Below are 20,592 nucleotides of genomic sequence, written 5' to 3'. Positions count from 1 at the left end.
TAAATAATCCTCGTGAGCCATCGCTGCTTGTTTATATTCGGGTACTCTTTTGGATTTTATCGCTACGTTTGAAATACGTAAACTGTCTCCGCCAATGAAAACGTTCTTTAAAACCACCGTCTTGTCAATGGTAATCATGGCAGGCGAAGGTAATTTCCGAAAGCGAAAATGTTAAATAGCGAATTTGTAAGTAACAAAGTAGGATTGAACCTAGTTTTCGGTCTTGTTACTTTGTGTTTAGTCTATTATGAAAGGTTATAACGTTATTTTAAACTCGCACTGTGTGCTTGATGTGTTTTAGGGGGGAGACTTCGATGCGAAAAATGTGTGGGATTTATTCGGGTGGAGAAATCACTATCGTTTCTTACTCCGTTGCTCGCTCGTAAACGGTTTGGAACTGGGTTTTGAAGTAAGGTTTTTCTGAAAGATTAATCTTTTGCCGAAAAGGCGGTCAATCATTGATAAGGAAATATTGTTTTGAAAAAAAATACGGACCTGGAAGCAATGCACATGTCAAACTGTTGTTGATCACTTTTCTCATGGCTCATTGTCACAGGAGCAAAATTTTTTTCAAAATGGCTTTTTGTCATTTTTTCCTCAGAAAACATTGTAATTGTAGTAGCTCATGGACCCATACTGTATCCTAGGTACGTTACTGCCACCTGTGACCATAGCCACTAAACTGAAGCGCTCTCCTTAACGCAAACATTATTGTGTGGTACCGGTATCAGTCATATATTCTATATATTATCGCTTTGTATTCCATCATTGATCAGGCAGAACAAGTGGTATTAGAAAAGAAATCAGTTGATGACAAGCAGGTATTTGCAAGTTTTGCTCTGAGTGTGGTCAACTGAACTGATAAAACGACTACAAACGAAATGCTTAAATGTATTCTTTATTACAATTGTGTAAATAAATAATATCTTTATGTATGTATATTAATATTTCATTTAACATATCTTCAACACAATCAGTACATTATAACACTTATGAACGTAAGAATTTTCTAGGTGTGAGCGAAATGGGAAACATTTGCAAGTGATCTGTTGACGTAACGATATCTTTATACGTCAATAACTGCTTCTTAATGTAAAACGGAGGAGTCCGCAAATATTTCATCCTTGTTATGCCACTTGCTCTGCACACTTGCTATGCACATTCAAACATTCAGACTTGGCAGCCATAAACATTAACACAGTAACTGCTTTAAAACAACGTCATAGACTACGTGCATAACCTAAACCACTGGCACCAGTGTAGAAAAACGTTATTGTACATGTTATACACTACTTCTGTACTATAAAAACCGTGGTACCCAACGAAGAAATTTACTTGCAATTTAGCCCATTTCAGTCGCACATTTTTCTGTCCGACAAATGAGTACTATGCAAGTTGAACAACAGGTAATTTAACCTCCATCGTGCACGAGTCACATTTTATTTCTTGTCTGGTGCCAGTGTCAACACACCAATACCACCGCTATTGTACATGTTATACAATACTTCTATACTATAAAAACCGTGGTACCAAACGTAGAAATTTACTTGCAATTTAGCCCATTTCAGTCGCACATTTTTCAGTCCGACAAATGAGTACTATGCAAATTGAACAACAAATAATTTAACCTCCATCGTGCACGAGTCACATTTTATTTCTTGTCTGGTGCCAGTGTCAACACACCAATACCACCGCTATTGTACATGTTATACAATACTTCTATACTATAAAAACCGTGGTACCAAACGTAGAAATTTACTTGCAATTTAGCCCATTTCAGTCGCACATTTTTCTGTCCGACAAATGAGTACTATGCAAATTGAACAACAAATAATTTAACCTCCATCGTGCACGAGTCACATTTTATTTCTTGTCTGGTGCCAGTGTCAACACACCAATACCACCGCTATTGTACATGTTATACAATACTTCTATACTATAAAAACCGTGGTACCAAACGTAGAAATTTACTTGCAATTTAGCCCATTTCAGTCGCACATTTTTCAGTCCGACAAATGAGTACTATGCAAATTGAACAACAAATAATTTAACCTCCATCGTGCACGAGTCACATTTTCTTTCTTGTCTGGTGCCAGTGTCAACACACCAATACCACCCAACACACGTATATTGCTCAATGTAAGTATTTTGATTTTATCTCCAGATTCAACATGAAAGATAATTACATGCACAGTCAACAAGTCTCGTATAAAATGCATAGCACAAAAATAGAAAATAACACATAACAAACGTTTTACAAATGTGGACGACAACATTGTCTGATAAAGTTTATGTGAGATATATAATTTTTACATACATATTGTATATAATTCATACACTCTACCAGGATCTGAGTGAATATTGTCAAGTTAAAAATGCCAGAGATGTAGAGAGGATACTACCCAAAAAATAGGGACTAAAAAGACGAATATAAACATTATAGAGATGTTTTGCGGGTTGAACGATAAAATGACGTAAGTCATGTAACATAAAGTAGAAGATACGCCAGCTCTCCGTTCAGCCCATGATTTAACAATCTGAGACACTAAATAATGACGTGTTATATCGGTGGTACTGAGTGTCTGTTATTCAGTGAGATATCAATGTAAAACCGCCTTATGAAATGGATAAATAGAACATTGAATTAAATATTGTATATTATGCAAGCCAATATAAGTTTCAAATTACTGTGTACAATTTATCCACAACTAAAACAAGAGCAATGTATATAGGTTCGTTTTAATGATTTTGTACATATATACAGTTGAAATTTGTTATATCTCGAAGGGATCGAGCGTATCTTCGAGATAACCGAAATTTGACTGAAAATGATATTTGGTGCTCTTTATTTCTGGGCAGGACTTGAAAATGTCTTTGAGACAGCAAGCAATTTCGAGATATCTAATTTCAACTGTACATTTTTGCAAAACTCTTTCTTTGCCACCATTAGACCAAGTTTGCCTCAAGTTTCCAAGAGCGGATAGAAAATCTTATTTTCAAATATCACGAGATACGGATCCGCTGATGAGGGAGTTTGGGGAGAGGGTCGGGGACGTAGAATTTTGCAATATACTGCATATGTACAAAATCGTTGAAACGCAGCTATAGAAAAAAAAACAATTCCGTATATGTGTGTGCGGAAGAAAAACGCAAAATAATATTATAGTTTGATAGAATACACATATACAATTATGTAAAGTCTGTGTATGAACTGTGAACTCCATATATACGTTTATGTGATAACATTGAAATGAGCTATAATAAGACCAATGATAAGCACAAGAAAGACATAAAACACCAGTGTACATTACACTAATCAGAAATGACAGGTTCTGTATCATTGGAACATTTACTCATTCACACTTCATAATATTGTTTATGTCATTTTCATCTACAAAGCATTGCTAAAGTTTCTATAAGATTGCTCCTTATATATTTTGACTATACTGGGACTACAATTCATGGTCCTACACTTTACCCTTAAATGCTGAGCGGTCGATTTAATCGACTCAACCTGAGGAATTTTCAGGAGCGTAAAATTTCACGTAAACCGGACAATACACAATAAGTCCTCGGATTTCGTACTACGCTTTCTGCTAACAGACACCGGGGACTGTTTAAAAACCCAAGTAAGATAATCCCTGCTCTCTCGCTGAAAATAAAGACCATCTCCATGTACCGGATGTGTCTACATTTCACGCGAATGATTCGCCGACGACAATCCCGGCATACGAAGGTTTCTTCTTGATCTGTGTGTTCATTATGTATCCCACATACGTCATGATGAGGTCGTCCATGTTGTGTCCCTAAAATATAACATATTGATATATAAAGTAAAAACTGAAATCTGTCAGGGGTGATCTGCACTGTTCTTTACAAGGTTTTGCAGAGTTAGTTAAACAAATCGTTTTCTAGAATTCAAACACTTTTAATACAAACGAAGATAAAACATGTGAAAAATACACAGTAAGACTGGTGAAATTAAAAAGAAATTCCCAAATGACACACACGTTTAAATAGAAACCTTGCAGAAATAGCAAATTAAAAATAACACTACTATAATAGGGTGACCAAACCACGTAACCTTTTGGCATCGTACACACGAGGAAAATTCTCGATTCAAGTTATTTTTCTCATATTTCCCTTATTTCTTGGCAGACTTGGCATATTTTGATAAAAAAAATTGATAAAATGAAAAGCGTCAACAACAGGAAAATGAGTGATTTCCTAACTGCAAAGTGTCTTTCAAAAATTCTTGATATTTTTCTCAAACAATTCGTCATGCTGGTCGCAAAGCCACTATGTTGGTTTTGTCATGGCGCGGCACACAGTGTTATAAGACAATATTGGTTAAGAGTGACAGCTGTTTTGTGCCATTGAAACGCTCGTTTTTTCTGTCTTCGACACTTTTTATTTTGTGTAAATCTATCAAGTCTACCAAGTAATAAGGGAAATACATGTGTAAGAAAAAAAAAACCTGAATAGAGCGATTTCCTCCGTATGTACAATATCAAAAAGTCACGTGAGCTAGCCACCCTGTTATATTAGGGTTATTTCTGACTGACAATAATTTGCCATATTTCTACTTAAAAATGTTATATGCATCGAGCGATCTTTCCCGTGTGTACGATATTACGAAGTCACGTGGGTTGGTCACCTCCATGATAAACATCTATATAACATGTTAGCTTACCACAGTAGTCTCCATATACAGTTTGGATAAACTCGAGCCCTCTCCTATAACTAGAGTGAACGAGTAGTCGTCGAAAGCCCAGTTTGGAACTTTGTCGAAACTAAACATGTCAATCACTTCCTGTAACATAAATAGCATATATTGTAAATGTATTTTAAATGAGCTTTTATCCTCTTTCTAACACAAGTCGAATATATCAACATGTACATATATCAACATGTACAATATGTATGGCTTTTAGTTAAATCGTTATCGAAAAAAATGTAGTCTGCGGACTTGGGTTGTAGGTAAGTTTCTATTATCAAATCTGCCATTTCATTTCAATCTACAACTGGAATTGTTTATCTTGCTCACACGCCGATTGCATCCAACGAAAAACGCACGTCCTTTTGGGTCAGAGACCTAATCACGTATGTTACTAAACACCACTCTTTATCTGATAACTATGAGTTTTGAAAGGTTGCAAATATGTTTGAAGAAACGTTAAATTGAAAATGAACAAGAAACAAAATTGTTTACCTTTGTATTTGCATCTATCAGCCCCACTCCATTGTGACTAACAGCAACAAGAAGATGTTTTGGCATTGACTTTGTACTTCTTTGCTATAAACATGAATTAAAATCATCAGCTTAAATATTTAAGTATCTTAGTACAAAAATAATAATTATGCAAACTTGAGTTGTCTTCCTTCATTCAAACTTGAGTTGTCGTCCTTCTTTAACCATATTATATAGCATTGTATGCAATAGCTCTTCAATGGTTTGTTAGGTGAAGAGCAAGAAGGATTCCGAAACTCTTATAGTACAGAAGACCATATTGTTCGCTAAATTTTCTTACTGATATGTATTTGTAAGAAAACGAAACTGCATTGCTCTTTTGTAGATTATAAGAAAGCGTTTGATTCTGTGTGTAGAGTAGCCTTATGGCGTACATTACACAGACATAATATAGATGGGAATGATTAAAGATTATCCTTGACATGTATTCTAAAGCAAAATCTTGTATTAAATCAGATAATAATATGTCTTATTTTTTCTAGTCATGATCACTCTGGTGTAATACAAGGTGAAAATTTATCTCCTAGTCTATTTTCTTCTATTTTTGATTGATCTATTATAGTTTACGTCGGAGTGTTACCTTGGTGTTATCATTATTGTGTTTACAGGTAAAAGCTGCCAAGTTTTTAGTGGCAGCACAAGAGGCCTGAAAAATATCCCAAATTTTTACTTAACCTTGAGGTTGTTGAAGACTTTTCTTATTTTGGTGTACAGTTTAACTAAAATGGCATTTCTTCTAAAACAAAGAAGAAACTTGGTGAACAAGCCGTGGAAGCTATATTTTTAGTTATCAAAAAACACTTGTTGGTGCTATGATAGCCCGTATTCTATTATTTGGGTCGGAAGTCTGGGATATAAAGGATTGTACTATTTGTAATCAGTTTCAGTTAAAAATTTGTAAAGTTGTTCTTAAACTTAAGAAAATCACGCCAAACTGTATGGTTTTCGCTGAACTTGGCGTTACCCCATTATCAAATTGAATGAAGATAAAGTGTATAATTTCATATTGGCGCAGAGTGTTGTAGGTCAAGAATGAGAAAATGTGTTAGGTATTATACGATATAGTCTTAGTGAAAACAATAATGAAAATAACACATGTGGATTACATTTGTTAAACATCAGTTAAAAGTTATTGATTATCTTATTATTGGTTGAATCAGTATGTTGTTTCCACCAATAGTTTCAAAGCAATTGTTAAAGCAAGACTGACGGATCAGTTTTTACAAGAAATAGCAACCTACAAAATATGTCCAAGTATTTGAATTATCGTACATGTATATAAAAACAGTTTTGTTTTAAATAGTCTTTTAGTTTGTTTCTCTCCAGTTTAGCTATCACTTTATGTAAATTAGGTGTATAACCATTGAACAGCTCGCTTTATGTCATTAGATGGAGGTTTACGTGCACCTCTAATCTCTTAGGAGATGAGTACCACTATCTTTGTCAACGTAATCATTTCCGTTTATCAAAATATCTCCCTCGTTACTATCACACACGCTCTAATATACATAAATTTGTCAATCTAATGAACAAAAAACTTTTAAGATACAAAAATACATTGTGAACGGCATAATACTAACACGTACTTCTATTCTCAGCTATTTGATATGTATTAAACTTATGGTGTCTTGCACATCACACAGCTGCGTCCCATTCAGTGTAACTAATGCATATCACACTGGTTGCTTGTTTTGTAAGTACATTTAGTGTTATGTTATGACCAGATGCCCATAGCTGGCCCTGATTGAAAATTAATCTTGAATCTTAAATCTTGGTTATTTAGCCCGGGTTACAGGATTCTGTTCAATTCAGTTTAGTAAGGTATATAATGAGGAGATACATACCTTTACTTCGAAAAACACCGACCCGTATGTTGGCCATTTATGCAGGGATTTCAAAAATGCCACTTTTCCGTCCTCCTTTGTAGGGAACTTTAACTTGGATATACTAGCATGCAGCTCCTGTTTGTGAATCAATAAAATAGGTATACATTTCATAAAACGCTTAAACAATAAAGATGTATACTTTCGCAAAAAATGTACAAAAAACATTGCCGATGTGTATTCTTTTGAATCCGCGTAGAAATGAAGTAGCTTTTTTTAGATGAACGGCATGTAGATCATAACCTACCTTAAATTTGGTTTTCTGTCAATTTTGTATGTAATAATAATATTTTCCTTATTTCATTTATCCCACATTATGATTATTTTCTTCTTACCTCTTTCCATTTGTCAGGAGTCTTTTCTTTGAAAACTGACTTTGGTATTAAGTGAGTGAGGAGGTCCCTGATAAAGGAAACGTTGTACACTGAGAAAGACTTATCTTGTTGAGCAAGAGACAGAAAATTACAAAAAAAAAATATAAGTATAATAAAGTATGTCGACATGACGCATTTGCATCAAAAAGAGAAGATTTTTTAAAGAAATAATATAATATGCTTATGTCTATATAAAGTTATCAGTTACGGAAGAATATGTTTTGGAAGCAAAGAAAGCAATCTAGAAAAATAACAGATAATTTTATGATATAAAAATATAAAACTCGCACACACTCCATGGATATGTACAAAAGAACATTAAATTAATCCAATGATCTCAAAATACCAGCAATAATTACCACAATGACTATAAAACTTACCCCAGGTTGTCAAGTGGTTGCTTATCCTCTCCATATTTGGCTTTGAACAACAACGAGGAGAGATTGACAGCTTCCTCGGCAGAGCACTTGTGATATCCTCGCAAATAATTGGGCATTTCCTGCATAATGATAAATGGTTGGCCTAAGTGCTTTAAAACATAAGGATATTTTTTTTACATCAAATTACAATATTTAATTTAAAAAACAGTTCGATTTGTTTTGATCAAATTTATGTGGCAAATTACACCGTTATTAAGAATAACGAAATCATTCCGAAAATCGTTCTTTATTTGTTCTGGCAAACATCATTTCAAATCTGGATTGCAATCGGTGAAACATGCACGAATGCAGCACAAACGTCGACATAAATCAATCGTTTAGAAAAATGTAGTCTAATCTATAATTACCTGCGGAAAATGAAATTTTATGTCCGCCAGTTTGTCCTGACCAGGTATTGCATTCATCCAGATTTTCTTCATAAATATCAACATTGGTGGTGGTTGCGGTGGAGGGACTGGGGCTAATAAAATGACAGAGCATTAAATTTTGAAGTTTGAAACTTAATCTTGGGAGCTTAGACCGAGTAAATACCGTAAATACCCTTGTAAAATGTACACCAGTGTAAAATGGTTACCCCCGACCTTATGGAACAAAACTGTTTCTGTCAGAATTAAAATGATTCTCCATCAAGTGTTTATAATTACAGCTATCGCAGTAACGTTTTACACCAACATGCTTATTAGGCGTTAAATATCAGTGTTCAAAGACTTACTGGAAAAATAATATGTTTATCAATCAGCTTAAAAGTAAATCTCTATGTAACGAAAGATGATATAAATATCAAGTATAATGAAATGCCTTTTTGAAAGGAACTATTCTGTAATTTATGCAGTTTTAGAAATACTGACTTTTCTAAATTAACACAAGCCAGTCAAGCGAACACAAATATTTTCGGACATACTGTAATTTGGAACAGTATGTGATAAGGATGGCCAAAACGAACATGTAAATTCCCCCTTTATTTTATTTTTACTCTTGAAAAACGCAAAATCAAGTCCCAAAGGGCCTGCATTTTTTAATGAAACCATGAAATTTTATTTCAAAGAGATAAAATGATTTCATAGCACTTTAAAACCATACTTGGTTTGAAATATATCCTCCTGGGTCAACTATACTTACTGTCGTCAGTAGCGTGTTTTCGGTGCTGTCTTGTGTAATATTTTTGTATATGTGACAAGTCGTCAAAGAAATAATCCCAGTAGGCCACATTTATCACTGAAAATAATTTATTACAAATATGATCATTTTACATGGTGCTGTCCATGACTCTTAATAAAATGTAGTTTCGGAATGACACAAGGTGTTGTTTTATCTCCCCTACTGTTAATTTTCATTTTGAAATTTTCTCTTATTGGCCATTTTAGTCAATGTAAAGTGTATGCATACCAATATGTTCGGAACAATTATAATAAGTGTGTGTCTTAAATGCTCATTTGGGCAGTCCGTAATCAGACAATATCTGATCTGAGCAACTGCAAGAATATGTTTTATTTCATATTATAATATGTCACATGCTAGTACTATCTGAATAACGTCAACTACCATTCAAAGAAGCAAAGTTATATGTGCTAGCTTAAATTTTCTGGCTATTAATACATACGATTAATAAAACAAAATCGTTAATCGAGAATTTTACGTATAAATATTTGCTTATTGTCTTCATACAATGCACTTAGTTTTGAAAAGAGAACATAAAAGGATCGTATTAGAAAACGAAAGGGCCATGAAGGCCCTGTATCGCACACCTGACCTATTGACCTAAAGATCACCAAGATCAACATTCTGACCAAGTTTCATTAAGATATGGTCATATATGTGGCCACTACAGTGTTAACAAGCTTTTCTTTTGATTTGACCTGGTGACCTTGTTTTTGAGCCCGGATGACCCAATATCAGACTCATCCAAGATTTTATTGAGGGTAACATTCTGACCAAGTTTCATTAAGATTGGGCCAAAATTGTGACCTCTAGAGTGTTAACAAGCTTTCCCTTTGATTTAACCTGGTGACCTAGTTTCTGATCCCACCTGACCCAGATCTGAATCTGACCTATGGATCATCAAAATTAACATTCTGACCAAGTTTCATTAAGATATGGTCATAAATGTGGCCTCTACAGTGTTAACCAGCTTTTCCTTTGATTTGACCTAGTGACCTAGTTTCTGACCCTACATGACCCAGATTCAAACTGGACCTTGAGATCATCAAGATTAACATTCTGACCAAGTTTCATGAAGACATAGTCATAAATGTGACCTCTACAGTGTTAACATGCTTTTCCTTTGATTTGACCTGATGGCCTAGTTTTTTGGCCTCAGATGACCCAATATCAACCTCGTCCAAGACTTTATTGAGGGCAACATTCTGACCAAGTTCCATTAAGATTGGGCCAAAATTGTGACCTCTAGAGTGTTAACAAGCTTTTCCTTTGATTTAACCTGGTGACCTAGTTTTTGACCTCACCTGACCCAGATTTAAACTTGACCTATGGATCATCAAGATTAACATTCCGACCAAGTTTCATTAAGATATGGTCATACATGTGGCCTCTAGAGTGTTAACTAGCTTTTCCTTTGATTTGACCTAGTGACCTAGTTTTTGACCCTACATAACCCAGATTCAAACTGGACCTTGAGATCATCAAAATTAACATTCTGACAAAGTATCATGAAGATATAGTCATAAATGTGACCTCTACAGTGTTAACAAGCTTTTCCTTTGACTTGATCTGGTGACCTTGTTTTTGATCCCAGATGACCCAATATCAAACTCATCCAAGATTTTATTGAGGGTAACATTCTGACCAAGATTCATTAAGATTGCACCAAAATTGTGACCTCTAGAGTGTTAACAAGCTTTCCCTTTGATCTGACCTGGTGACCTAGTTTTTGAACCCAGATAACCCAATATCAAACTCGTCCAAGATTTTACTGAGGGTAACATTCTGACCAAGTTTCATTAAGACTGAGTTAAAATTGTGACCTCTAGAGTGTTAACCAGCTTTTCCTTTGATTTGACCGGGTGACCTAGTTTTTGACTCCAGATGACCCAATATCAAACTCGTCCAAGATTTTATTGAGGGTAACATTCTGACCAAGTTTCATTAAGATTAGGTCAAAATTGTGACATCTAGAGTGTTAACAGTCAAATTGTTGACGACGGACGGACGGACGACGACGGACGACGGACACAGGGCGATCACAAAAGCTCACCTTGAGCACTTTGTGCTCAGGTGAGCTAAAAACAAGATCAGAAAAAGAATCAGTATTAATCCAACTTCTCTTTTACCACATGCAAAATATTATTTCTTTATCATGCACCGAAAACCAGGATATTATATGAGCCGTGCCATGAGAAAACCAACACAGTGGTTTTGCGACCAGCATGGATCCAGACCAGTCTGCGCATCTGCGCAGTCTGGTCAGGATCCATGCTGTTCGCTAACAGTTTCTCTGAATGCTATAGGCTTTGAAAGCGAACAGCATGGATCCTGACCAGACTGCGCGGATGCGCAGGCTGGTCTGGATCCATGCTGGTCGCAAAGCCACTATGTTGGTTTTCCCATGGCACGGCTCATATATGCTTAATATGCGTCTGTTTCCTAGTAATCTGCAAATTACGCCAGAGGTCGCTTTTGTAAAAAGCTATAGTACATTTCTACTTGAGAACACTTCCCCGTTTATCAATATACATTTGCAAGAAGCAGTTTACGAGTACAACCGGGGAGGAAGGCTGGTCTAATCATTTATCCATACCAACGCACAAGTACATGTACAAAAATGCCGTGGAAGAAAGACCCAAACTTATGACAGCCAAGTTTAAGGGACAGCGATGTTTCTTTTCTCCTCCCAATTTAATGAGAAAAACCACTATATTTTGAGCCCAGTCTAGCTTACAACACCCAAATCAGTTTTAGTTTTTACCTCGCATGCAACTATCAATGGATTTTCACCACTGAAATCTGCTCTGTTAGCTTTGAAATCCAATGTTTAAATATGAGTATCCAAAGCCCTTGTTAGTAAGTTAATGTATAACAATCCAGTCAAGACAAATTCCTGATAAATGGTTTTATAATTCAACCGAATAAACGAATTAGCATAATTTTAACCGAAGCATAGCAATAGATCATAACAATAGAAACAAAAGTTCCATTAGTAAATTATTTAGCCTTACCCGTATCAGCCGAAAATTCTTCAAAACAAATATGAAATGTTTTATATTGGTGTTCCCTGCTTTATCGACTTATTTCATCTAAATTAGTAGATATGTTAGTAAGCCATTTACTTGCATTCCGTTGCATATCAATAACAAACCTATTTTTCACTGTGCATATTTATCAGAGAGAAATTTTTATTCTTACATCTAAAACGTAAATATTTCAATTAAAAATGCATCAATAGCCGATATCTGTTTTATTCATGTAATCACAAGCCTAGACATTTGTATTTCAATTTTCTTACAGTATTAAACCCGTATACTTTCTGTAGACTTTTACAAAGCTAGAATATTTAGTGCAAAACTTGATAGCATTGGACACACACACACAAAATCCTTTAAACAGTGGACATCTTTTCTAAAATGAAATGGCTATATATTATCAATTATGATCTTAAAGACTTAAGACTTTATATACTGAATCATTTGGGTTTTATGGTTTTTATGTTGAGTTTAGAGTCACACCGACACAATTTAGGTCATATGGCAACTTTTGGTGGGGGAAGACTCCTCCGACCCTCCGGCATTGTTTCAGACACGTGCGAGCACCTTGGTAAAACTACCGACCTTCCGTAAGCCATCTTAATGGCTTCCTCACATGAAGAATTCTACACCTCCCCGAAGCGAGGTTTCGAACCCAGATCGGAGAGGGGCAAGTGGTTCGAAGTCAGTGATCGTAACCAAAAGGCAACAGAGGTCCCCTTTTGCATCTTAAATATGAAAAAGCACCTTTTGAAGCTCAGGACACAGACTGGTTTTCTATCAGAGGTTGTAAAATGTGAAACATCTCTTACGCCACTAACATCGGCGTAAGTAAAAATATGCAATTAGTATACAAAAAAAATGTATATAGTAAATTCGAATGGAGTCATTACCAGAAGTAATAACACCACTGAGTCAAAGTAAGGGGCAATTTTTAAGGTCCTCTGATGTCCTCCGAAGTAAATAAAATCATAAGAAGACCCATTTTAAGCACAGAAAGCGGTCAAGCAAAATAATAGTAGGTTAAATATGACTTAGTTTGTTTAATAAAGTCTATAAAAAGATCGTTTCAAAGCAAACAGCGCAAGCTAGCAAACTAATACAGCAGAAATGGCTTTATCATAGAAAATGAAATGTGCAACACATTCCCTAGCTCCGACGTAAGCGGTATTCTACGACTAGTCTAAATATACAAGGCATCGAATGGACCCCATAATAAAAGATAAAAAAAATTAAAAGAACGCTTAAGCCACGTTTTATTCATTTTTTGACAGTATCATACCAGAGGATATGATTTGACAACTGTCTTTCCATTTGATATGTCTGGAACGGTCATGGATTGACGGTATTCGATATCGCCTTATCATATACATTAATTGCCTTTAAGGTTCGGTCAATATGACGATTTATCGACCTGGAAAAAGTGATATCAACCGAGGATACTTTTCCAGGTCAATAAATCCAGTATTTTGCGGTGGTTGGTAAGTTTTCACAGTAAATGCACGCCGTCACACTGTTTTGACGTCAAAATGCCATGACGTCACAGCTTGAGGTTAATAAGTGTTTTTGGCTTCGCCTATGACTTTTTATCATTAATCATGTGACTACGCCTAGACCAATGGGAAGGACTATAAATATAGATTTAAAAATAATACGAAATTATCGGAGGAAGTGACGTCAGTAATAAAGAAATGCAAAGCTGGAAACAGAAGAGAGTGTCTCGGCCAGATGAAGGATGTACAAATAACCTGAAAATGAATATTCCCTGCAAAGACAGTTTATATATATATATGCATAGCATGACTATGAAAGCAACAAAAACATGTTAATGTCCTAGCAAAGCATGGTTCACATACAGAAACGTGTACAATAGGCATTAAAGGTTATATTTGTTTTGTATTACACATTTAGGCATGTAGATCTATCAACACTAAACAAAGCTAATCATTTACATGTGTTCTGCATGTGAAACTGAGTTATGCAGTTTAGATTACTTACGTATAGCTTTATTTTCTACAATATTTATTTAATTGTCTTAGTATAGATCTAATGTGATATTGGAAAGATGAAATGTGTTGGGTGTAAAGATGTATTTTGTTATTATTATTATAATTGTTACATTATAGAGCGCTCTACACTGTAAAATGTTAAGAGAATGCGCTTACAACATTCAGCTATTAAGAAAAATTAGTTATGCATTATTTGCAGGGAATTATAACTTTAAGCATTTAGATTAAGAATTATCATACTACTGCAGTATGCGAACAAGAAATGTTGTTGTTCTAGGAAATGGAAGTTTTCTTACGATTCTGTGCACATAATGACACATTGTTTACCAGGGCTCGTATTCATCAACAGTCCAAGTCTTCAATTTAGAACTGACTTTAAAACATAAAAACACATCACCATTTCTAGTTTTTAATTTAGAACTGACTTTGAAACACTAAAAATACATTTGCCATAACTTACTATACTGCCGAACTTTTCCACAGCTCTTTATTGTAGTAAATACTATCCATGCGGCAAGTTTTAATAAAATCCGTACACGAATAAAGAATATAGGACAGGAAGTAATTTTAGCACTTCAAAATCCGTGTTTCTGACTTATTCCAGCTTTCAACTTAATGACAATCGGCAAAATACGTACCCTCTGTATACTATTTCTGCATTTTCCGGTTTTTACGGAAACATTTCCGTCCGAAGATAACCGACTGACTTAACGAGAATACGTAATCAGGCGGAAATTACCGACAGTCGCTACGAGTTCACTACTGATGAATACGGACCCTGGTCTAGAGAAATTTACTCTGACAAAAATGGTTTGGCAGACGTTTGGTATCGTCGAGGCCCTTCATGAATTGCATATGAATAATTTGCTACTTCTATAGAATTATGATCATATGTTTCAAGTACTTTATACGAAAATATCAATAGTTAGCAATGTCTTACTCTTCTACCGCAAAAAAAATTTATCTTTTTAGGAAATAGAAATATCTTACCTTTGTCTTTCAAACCAAAGAATAAACCATACTCCTGACTGTGCTTTAACTGAAGCCTTTTCACAATGTTGTGATGTATGTCACACATTCTCGTGTTAGCGTCAACTTCTATCGTCTGCAAGAAACCGCCAATTATTCGAGGTCGCTCTCTTTTTTGATGTCTTTTCGCATTTATAATATTTACATGAATTTAGCTCTATTGGAATTCGTTTTAGATAATTCCTTAGTTTAACTAGATAATTAATTGAAATATTATAATATAAGAGAAAAATAGTAGGGCTGTCATTGATTGGGTCTTTTGCATATCGACGATACCGATATATCGGAAGACAAATATCGACGATACATCGATATATCGATTATTAAGTTAGATTAACAATCTCTTTGTTTATGGGCATGCTATATACCTTCTTGTTAATGTTATGTCTTTTTTTTTTGCCTACTTATTATATTACTGTTTGATTATGTTGTATTTGTATCTATGAAATAAATAAAATAAATGAAAATTAATGAAATCTTTTATAGATCTTCATTGTGCCTTCACTCCTCTTTTGCATTTATCCTACTTTACAACCTAGTAAACTATAATACCAGGCACTGGAGTTGGGTTTCAAACAGCTAAAATTCTGCATTTCTCTTCCACAGATACTATTTATTTATTTATTAAATTAATTAATTTATTTATTTACAATGTTTTTATTTATTTTTAGCCTGTTTCATACCCTGTCTTAATTTTTACCTTGCACAAGTTTACATTCGGATTAGGTACTGGCACCGCGTGTTTTGTTGTTTGTTTTTGTTGTTGTTTTTTTTTGTTTTCTTTTTTAACCTCTGCCCAAGTTTTCAATGGGCCTCAAATTTGTAGTGTTTGACTGTTTGTTTGTTGTACTGAAAGGCATGTTTAAGCAACACCCTGTGTTTCTACGAACCAAAACAAAGCTTTTCCTTCCGTCTTTTGACTGTTTAAGCCGGCGACGGCTTCCTCTTCGGCCATCTTTGATTGTTATTGTTACGGGCACAAGCTAAATTCTGTACCTTTTACTGAGTGATCAGCTATACGCGAACAAGTAAAAAGCCGAGATTGACGTAGAAACAGTATATATACTCTATGTTTTTACATGCACAAACAACGAAGCGACCTTTCAAGACAGGACAACGTAACTTTTTGCAAATAGATTCTGAAGTTGAGCCCTTTTTACTTCTACCCATATAGGTAGTGCCGGCTAGTGGGAAAAGACTGCTACGGTACAAGTTTAGACATGACCTTTTTTGACAACTTCCGTTACTTTCGGCACATTTTTGCAGGCAGAAAAAGTTGTTTTAGAGGGTCTGAGTGTTTATCTAGACAGTTGTTTTTTCTCTCTGTAAAATATCGATTTTTGAAAATGGGAATCGATAATCGATCGACCAAAAAATATCGTTGATACATCGATATCGTTTCTATCGATGACAGCCCTAAAAAATAGTCTTTGAAACTCATTGGAAATACCACTGCAGCTACTTCATTTCATAAAAATGTTTCGCCCTTGTCCGAAAGTTTATAAAATCAACTACCAAACTATGTATATTAAAGAAGACTTACTTGAGTGGACTGGTCCGGAAAGAGAACTGTATATTCGATGGCTGGATGTTTGTTGTGCAAGGCCTCGTACTCCAGTGGATGCGGAGGGGAATAACGACACCCTTCACTATAAACAATTTGAAAATTCTTTGAATTACAAGTTTCAAAAAAATGAATCCGTAAAGACAATCGGCAACTTCCGTTCATTTACGTATTCTACGGTGGTGCTTTCGGCATTCTCCGGTTTTCATGAAAAAATGATTTTCTATTATAGCCGAAAGATGCCGAAATCGCGTACGGAAGATACGTGATACGTTATCGTACGAAAATTGTCGATTGTCTTTATTTCATTTTGAATTACCCAATTCTGCAATATAAAATACAGTGATAAGATACTTTCATATCCTATATCTATTTAAGTGGTTTAATTTAGGTCTATAGAATTATTAAATAAGTTTTGCAAATAATCACTGTATAGGTCAAAACTTTTAGTATGTAAACAGGTATATCTAGATGTATCTGTTTCAGATATATATTACCATATGTAAACTATACTGAACAGCAAAAGAAACTATCCAGTTTTATAACTGGGGTAATTTTTATTTAAAAACTTTAATTTATAAATCACTTGTGTTTTTCATATCACATTACTCTTGTAGAACTTCACGTGATAATATTTTAAAAATCAATCAACCGTGAAGTCAGTAGTCCCACAATAGCCGTTTTGCACGAAATTCACGTGGGCCTATAATTAACAATTTTCTTTGTGAAATTTTGTTATCATTGGAAATATGGATGAATAGCTAACTCGAAAAACAGCATAAAGTTTTTAAAATTTTGTTGGTTGCATCGCACGACTGAATCAAATTTAGCGCAAGCGCCCAATTGGGATGTTACGATTCAACTGACGCAAAGAAGATATAGCCTTTCAAACGGCTTTTGTGGGACTACTGACTTCACGGTTGATTGATTTTTAAGATATTACCACGTGAAGATCTTCAAGTGTAATTTTTGTATGAAAACACAATTCAAATTTGAAAAATTAATTTTTCATTTCAAAATATACCAGTTATACATCTGGATAGTTTCTTTTGCTGTTCAGTATATATTGAGTCTGACTTAATAATATCACAGTTGCTGTAATTCAGAGAAAAAAATTAAACTGACCTAAAACTGGATTATTTTACTTTTCAAAAAGAAATATATGGCTTTTAACCTACATAGGTTACATGAATTAAATAAAGTACATTTGTATATCTGAGCGCCGCTGTGAGAAAATCAACATTATGTCTTTGCGACCAGTATGGATCCAGATCAGCCTGCGCATCAATAAAAGTAAACGCACAGTACGGATGTAGGGATAAACGAACAGTACGGATGTAGGGATAAACGAACAGCACGGATGTAGGGATAAACGAACAGTATGTATGTAGAGATAAACGAACAGCACGTATGTAGGGATAAACGAAGAGTATGTATGTAGGAATAAACGAACAGTACGGATGTAGGGATAAACGAACAGTAGGTATGTAGGGATAAACGAACAGTACGGATGTAGGGATAAACGAACAGTACGGATGTAGGGATAAACGACCAGCACGGATGTAGGGATAAACGACCAGCACGGATGTAGTGATAAACGACCACTACGGATGTAGAGATAAACGACCAGCACGGATGTGGGGATAAACGAACAGTACGGATGTGGGGATAAACGAGCAGCACGGATGTGGGATAAACTAACAGTACGGATGTGGGGATAAACGAGCAGCACGGATGTGGGGATAAACGAGTAGCACGGATGTGGGGATAAACGAACAGTTCGGATGTGGGGATAAACGAACAGTACGGATGTGGGGATAAACGAACAGTACGGATGTGGGGATAAACGAGCAGTACGGATGTAGGGATAAACGAACAGTTCGGATGAAGGGATAAACGAACAGTACGGGTGTAGGGATAAACGAACAGTACGGATGTAGGGATAAACGAACAGCACGGATGTGGGGATAAACGAACAGTACGAATGTGGGGATAAACGAGCAGCACGGATGTAGGGATAAACGAGCAGCACGGATGTAGGGATAATCGAACAGTACGGATGTAGGGATAAACGAACAGTACGGATGTAGGGATAAACGACCACTACGGATGTAGGGATAAACGAACAGTACCGACGAAGGGATAAACGAACAAAATGGATGTAGGGATAAACGAGCAGTACGGATGTGCACAGATCTGGATCATTGCTGGTAAAGCAAAGCCCAAACGTTGGTTTTGTACAACGGTGCCTATTTCTGCTGCGAGGCTTTTAGCTATGAGGCTAAATTGCAGCGCTAAATATCTACGAAAGCGTGTACAATGTAAAACGCCAAAAACAAATGTCTAACTCTCTGCTAAAGTAAGTCTATAGGTAAAATACACTGAAGGGCCTATTTAGGAAAAAATGAAAGTGAATCAATAACATCTTAAGAAGATCCTTTGGAAGCATAGAACATAACCAAGCAAAAATGATAGCAAAAGCTCTGTTTGATTTGTCTGTTCATGCCTTCATTAAAATACAAATCACTATCATCTATCAAAAGTTTGTCATAAGCCCACTTCTTACATGACATACAGATGGCCGGGCCTTAATTTGTGCAACATGACCGGTCTATATTCAACACATGTTTACTGGATTATTAAGTTATAATTTTGGAAACAAAGCAGTGAATATTAAATTCTGATAGGCTTACCGGTCTATAGAAAAAAAAAACAACTACTGAGCCTCTTTCCATCGAACTTTTCGGGCAACAATTTTGACTATTGACCGGCATGTCATTCAATAAGTGTACACTATGACCCAGATATAACGAACTGTTCATTTTTTTTTTACAGAGTTACACTCGTACCTAACTTAGGTAAGTAAAACTGGTAAAAAAAATATTAGAAACAAAAAAATGGATGGTCCAATTCTCTAAGCAAACTTAGAAACACTTAAATAACACAAACAATGGACCGGCAATTCAGATAAGTAGTCATGTAATAATTTCAGATTATGATCTTGAAAAAAGAAAACAATCTAAAAGCCTGTTTTCTAAATACTTTCTTCTTGAAATGAAGAAATAAAGTGAAATGGCTGCATTTGGAGGAAATAATTCCATAAAACAAAAATCTATTCGCGAGCAAACAATTCTGGTATTAACACTCTTATGAAAGACATTTATTTATCATCAAACAAAAATACTAGACAATCATAGCTTGAAAGCAGGGGGTGAATTAATTCATTTTGCCCTCAAGCGATCCATCTTCAATTGGGGACATTTTGTAACTAATAAATTAAAATCCGTATGATATAATTTTCTTCAGTCTAAAAATACAAATCTATCTACTTTATCTTGTTCATATCTATTGTTTTATTTTTGTTACACTAAACAAATGCAAGCTACATTACTCAACTGACAAATGGTGAAAATACATCAAAATTAACCTTAAATTCTAAGTAAAAAGGGGACATGATTCATGAAAAATTGGTGTCAGAGTTATGCACCTTGTGTCACATGATGTGGGTGATGAGGTGTACGACTATATTAAGTTTGAATCAAATCCATTTTGTAATAACTGAGATATAGTGAAAATAGTTAAAAGTCAACCTTAAATTTAAAGTAAAAGGAGACATAATTTATAAACAATTTATGTCAGAGTTAAGCAACTTATGTCAAATGATCTGGGTGATGAGGTGGAACAACTATTTTAAGTTTGAATCAAATCCATTTAGTAATAACTGAGATAAAGTGAAAATACAACAATTTGACCTTAAATTCTAAGTAAAAGGGGACATAATTCATGAAAACTTGGTGTCATAGTTATGCGCCTTGTGTCACATGATGTGGGGCACATCATGTGGGT

The 20,592-nt window shown here is 35.1% G+C and overlaps 1 protein-coding gene across 3 annotated transcripts; it reads right to left on the bottom strand.

Moving 5' to 3' along the window:
- Window positions 1–879: 879 nt before the first annotated feature.
- Window positions 880–17,354, bottom strand: LOC128558424 (myosin-VIIa-like). Of its 3 annotated transcripts, none has more exons than XM_053547534.1 (11): window positions 16,726–17,354; window positions 15,144–15,258; window positions 12,121–12,138; window positions 9,068–9,163; window positions 8,296–8,408; window positions 7,889–8,007; window positions 7,470–7,536; window positions 7,096–7,212; window positions 5,213–5,296; window positions 4,694–4,813; window positions 880–3,806 (listed from the first exon to the last, which is right to left on the bottom strand). In XM_053547534.1, exons 1-11 carry the CDS (start codon window positions 16,909–16,911, stop codon window positions 3,696–3,698), a joined length of 1,146 nt encoding a protein of 381 aa, XP_053403509.1. In that variant the 5' UTR covers window positions 16,912–17,354; the 3' UTR covers window positions 880–3,695. The 3 variants fall into 3 exon arrangements, with proteins under 3 accessions (XP_053403509.1, XP_053403510.1, XP_053403511.1); XM_053547535.1 differs by lacking the exon at window positions 12,121–12,138 and adding an exon at window positions 14,143–14,157 and having other exon boundaries at window positions 16,726–17,063; XM_053547536.1 differs by lacking the exon at window positions 12,121–12,138 and having other exon boundaries at window positions 16,726–17,064.
- Window positions 17,355–20,592: the final 3,238 nt, after the last annotated feature.

The sequence above is a fragment of the Mercenaria mercenaria genome, chromosome 7 (assembly GCF_021730395.1).
Source record: "Mercenaria mercenaria strain notata chromosome 7, MADL_Memer_1, whole genome shotgun sequence".
NCBI lineage: Eukaryota > Metazoa > Mollusca > Bivalvia > Venerida > Veneridae > Mercenaria > Mercenaria mercenaria.
This window is presented reverse-complemented; position numbering and strand designations above follow the sequence as displayed.